The 4,537-nt window shown below is 55.3% G+C and overlaps 1 protein-coding gene across 3 annotated transcripts; it reads left to right on the top strand.

Moving 5' to 3' along the window:
• The first annotated feature begins 399 nt into the window (after positions 1-399).
• Positions 400-4,313, top strand: RIPK3 (receptor interacting serine/threonine kinase 3). 3 transcript variants are annotated; one of them, XR_004285866.1, is made up of 10 exons: positions 400-564; positions 755-895; positions 1,029-1,338; positions 1,753-1,886; positions 2,014-2,060; positions 2,272-2,439; positions 2,580-3,071; positions 3,170-3,253; positions 3,397-3,457; positions 3,995-4,037. XR_004285866.1 is itself a non-coding variant. In XM_032343956.1 (10 exons), the coding sequence occupies exons 1-10, from the start codon at positions 545-547 to the stop codon at positions 4,138-4,140; spliced, it is 1,458 nt and encodes a 485-aa protein (XP_032199847.1). In that variant the 5' UTR covers positions 400-544; the 3' UTR covers positions 4,141-4,313. The 3 variants fall into 3 exon arrangements, 2 of the variants coding, with proteins under 2 accessions (XP_032199847.1, XP_032199846.1); XM_032343956.1 differs by having other exon boundaries at positions 2,580-2,647; positions 2,891-3,253; positions 3,995-4,313; XM_032343955.1 differs by having other exon boundaries at positions 2,580-3,253; positions 3,995-4,313.
• Positions 4,314-4,537: the final 224 nt, after the last annotated feature.

Raw genomic sequence — 4,537 nt, 5'->3', positions numbered from 1 at the left:
TTACAGAATTGTTAACCATGATCGTAGGGGCATTTAGGGGATTGCTGAGCGCAAAAGCAACATAAAACTCTCCTCAACACCATTCCCTCCCCACCCCAGGCTGGGTAGGTGGTGGAGCCCAGGAATCCCTTGGGAGAAGGGAGAGACACCAGCTGCAGGAGTGGACTGTGGGCTCCTGAAAGATGAGGACTCCTTCTGTGGCCCTCTAAATGTCCAGGGACATTTAAGCTGACTGAGATCCGTAGCAGGTGCTCAGAAAAGCACTCGCTTCCGGACTGCCCCCAGTGTCCACCGTGTTGTCAGATGCTCTGGGCTGAGCCAAGGCTTCCCTTCTGTCTCCCTCCCTGATGGGGCGGCACCTAGCTGCACCCGCCCAAGAAGGAAGTGGTTTAGTGACTGGGTAGGAGAGCAACCAGGCAGTCGGAAGTCAGAAGCCCTGCAGTGACATAGAGATTGACCCCTCTGAAGACCCCCTGCCCCTCTCCGCCACAAACCCCGCTCCCAGAAGTCACTCCTTCCCTGTGGACTTGCACTTTCCAGCCCGATGTCTAGCGGCAAGTTATGGTTAGTGGAGGGCGGGGATATACGCGCAGTGGGGACCCTGCCCCGTGGGGAGATAGGAGGTGGGGGGGGGGCTAGACTTTAACTGACCACATGGAGTCACCGATGTCAGAACTGAGCAGGTGAAGTCACTGGGGTCACAGAGGTGGGGCCAGTATAGGGAGCAGCTGGAAGACCAGGCCTCCTCTTTCAGGCCCAGCAGTACCCCAGCCTCTCTGGTGTCTGTCAAAGAATTGGAGAACCCAAAGTTCATCGGTGCAGGCAGGTTCGGGGTGGTGTTCCGGGCGCGACACAGGACGTGGGGTTTAGATGTGGCTGTCAAGATCTTGAAGGGGTAAGTGACCTGAGCCGTGGGCCTCCCAGGGTCTGCCCAAGGAGGAGGGGTGAGGCGCTGCATGCATGCATGGGGAGGGGAAGGATTTTCCAGGCATAAGGGGCGGGACTCCAACCCTTTTCCTGGAGTGTAGGAAGGCGATATCCAGGGAGATGAAAGCCATGGCAAGTCTGCGTAACCAGCACATACTGCTCCTGCTGGGGGTCACCCAGGAGCTCCAGTGGGAATCCACCTGTGGGCCAGCTCTGGTGATTCAGTTCATGGAAAATGGTTCCGTGGCAGGGCTGCTGCAGCCCCACTGTCCTCGGCCCTGGCCTTTCCTCTGCCGCCTGCTGCAGGAGTTGGTACTGGGGATGTGTTATCTGCACAGCCAGAACCCCGTGCTCCTACACCGGGACCTCAAGCCCTCCAACGTCCTGCTGGACTCAGACCTGCACGCCAAGGTCAGCCTATCCATATACCAGAACAGCCTCTGGGCACAGAACTTCTCAACTCCATACCCCCAGCATCTCCCTCTGGACACAGGGCTGCTGAGGGTCAAAGCCCAACCAGGAGCTTTAGCCCCTACCCTGCCAGGTGTGAGCAACCCTGATCCATATGGTCAGTTCCACAGGCCCATCCACCATTCCATCCAAAGACCCATGGCTGACCTTGCCTGGGAGACTTAGACCTTGACCTAAACCCCTGAAGAGGGGACCCAGACGTCCAACCCAAGGGTCCCACTGGTCCTACCATTCCCCTAACCCTCAAAACCCCCTTTATAAGGCTGGACCTGCACCTTGTGGTCAGAGAAGGGATTATGGAAGCTGACTGGCCCTGTCCATCCCCTACCTTCTCCCTCTTTCCTCTTTTTACAGCTGGCAGATTTTGGCCTGTCCACATTTCAGAGAGGCTCAAGGTCAGGGGCTGACTCCCCAGAGCCAGCCTACTTGGCCCCTGAACTGTTGTCTGATGTAAACCGAAAGGCCTCCATGGCTAGTGATGTCTACAGGTAAGGTATCCACTCCAAACACACATTCCACATTTCTGTACTACTCTGGGCCCTTCTAGGGGGCCGTGTGTTGGAAAGGAATCTCTGCCAGCAGTTGGGCCAGGCCTCAGCTTTGTGTCTCCTGCAGCTTCGGGATCCTAATGTGGGCAGTGCTAGCTGGAAGAGAAGCTGAAAGTAAGACTCCGGGCAGACACTGGGATCCTTAACTCTGGGTGCCCTCCTCCTGTAACTCTCCCAAACCCTCTTCTTCCAGCTTACCCACTCAGACTGCCTGACTTTCTCCTCACCTCCCCTTGGACTATATTCCTTTCCGGCTTCCACCGTGGAGCGAGTGGCCCCCCCTACCCTGAATGTCTTCTCTTTGCATCCCCCACCCCTACTCTAGCAGTGTCTGGGACATCACTTGAGCAGGAAGCAGGGTGTGAGAGGCAGATTCGGCCCCCGCTGACCAAGCTACCCCAACCCAGCGCTGAGACTCCTGGCTTGGCAGGACTGAAGGAGCTAATGCAACACTGTTGGAGCCAGGAGCCCAAGGACAGGCCCTCCTTCCAAGGTGAACTGGCAGTTCAAGTGAACTTCAAGGTGAACTGCCAGTTAGCTGGCAGCCAGCGTAGGCCTGGATCTGTCAGCAGGGGGCTTCTCCTTGGGAAAGTCTGGCTCATATGCCTGCCACCCACTCTGCCTTGTCTCCAGAATGCCGACCAAACACCGAGGAAGCCTTCAACCTGGTAAACAAGGAGATAGATGCCGCAGTCTCCACAGTGAGTGTCCAATGCCACCCCCCCCCAACCCAGGAGCTGGGCAAGGATGGCGTGACATGGCTCCCTTGGCCACACGATGCCTCCTCACTGGCCACTGTTCTTTGTGCCTTATTCTTTGTCCTCACTCTCCCCACCTCAGCACTGAGTTCCCAGGTAATAGATTATGGACCAAGACACTCCTCTCTTGGGTTTAGGCTGCTTCTCCCACCTCCCTGCCCAGAAAGCTTCTTATTGTCCTTGCAGGTGAAGCAATTCCTGCATGAAAACCAGGGCAGCAACAGGATGTCATCTTCGCCTAAGCCAGGCCCAGAAGGGACAGAAACGGAAGGCCCTAGGGGAACCACAGGAAGCCATGACATCATAGCCACGGAGATGCTAAACAAACTAAATCTGAAGGAGTTCCCCAGCTCTGTTCCTAAAAAATGTACAAACCTTCCCAAGGGGATCAGGGCACAGGGAGACAAGGTTCAGCCTGCCAAGATAGCAGGGATGCCTTTCGATTCAACAGCCCCATCTCCCCAGACTCCAGAGACCTCACCTTTAAGAAATTGGGTACCCAGCGCCAAGTTGGCTTGGACCCCAGGTTCCGGACCTGCAGGGAATCAGGTGAGACACTGGCAGGACTAGGGGATGCACTAGGACTCCCATGAATCCTGTTTCCCTTGCCAGGGAAGACTTGGGCCTGAGGGGAATGCAGCATGGGAACTAGTCCCAGGACAGGGAACCTAAGAGAGCTGTGTTGTTCGCAGGGGGCTGAGAGACGTAGCACCAACTGGTCTCCCAGGGCACCACAGCCCAATCCAATACCAGGTACCTACTCCTCACTCCTCCTTTCTCCTGCTCAATTCTTCCAGTGGCTTCTTCCTCAAGACCATCTATAGATCAGGGGTACCTTAGGTAGCAGGAGGGAGAAAGGGCTAGTGGCCACCTACCTCAAGCTTCTCATATCATAAATGAAGAAACTGACACCCGCTGGGACTGGGTCCTGCTAGGGTCACACAGCAAAGTCTGGATTTGCCCTGGGCCTTCCGACTTTCCCCAGAACCAGCTCTGTGAATCCCTAATTTCTGCCATTGCTATGTTGGTCCAGAGAGGCTCCTAGAAGAAAAAACCCAAATATCAGGGTCTCAGGTATTAGTTGCCACTCCTGAGCTTCTGCAAATGCGGTTTCGAAGGGGTAGCACAAAGGTGAACGCCCAAGGCACATTTGACGCAGGCACAGGCTGCCCTAGAGACCCAATACTTGCATTTCCCCAGGATGGACACAAGGTGCCGCTGCCTCTCCACCCCGCTGCTCCTCCTAATTTTGAGTTAACCATCCCACCAACACCACAATTTCTCTTAAAGGTAACCCTGTTACCATACATGACAGCCACGCGGTGCAGGTGGGAGACAACAACTACTTGGTTATACAAGAAGGAACTGCTTTGCCAAGGCAAGGCCTGGCGCCCTGGGGCATGGGTCGAGGCTGGCCGCGTGCCCCACACAAGTAGGTTGGAAAGGAGAGCCACAAGAACCAAGAAGCCTGGAGCAGGCTGGTGGCAGGGCCAGTATGATGCAACTTCTGAGCTACCTCTTGGATGTGAGGTAATTAGCTGAGACTTTCTTTGAAGGCCAGCTGATTTGTGCACACGGAAGTCAATAAACATGATGGATTTTTTTTTAAGTTTTTATTTATTTATTTGACACAGAGAGAGAGCAAGGACAATTGGGGGGAATGGTAGGCCGGGGAGAAGCAGAGCCCCCTCTGAGCAAGGAGCCTGATGTCGGACTCAATCCTAGGGCCCTGGGATCGTGATCTGAGCTGAAGGCAGCCACTTAACTGACTAAGCCACCCAGGAGCCCCAAACCTGATGGATTTTTAACCAAAGCGCCACTCTTGGGAGGCTA

This window comes from Mustela erminea, chromosome 5 (assembly GCF_009829155.1).
Source record: "Mustela erminea isolate mMusErm1 chromosome 5, mMusErm1.Pri, whole genome shotgun sequence".
NCBI classification, from domain to species: domain Eukaryota; kingdom Metazoa; phylum Chordata; class Mammalia; order Carnivora; family Mustelidae; genus Mustela; species Mustela erminea.
This window is presented reverse-complemented; position numbering and strand designations above follow the sequence as displayed.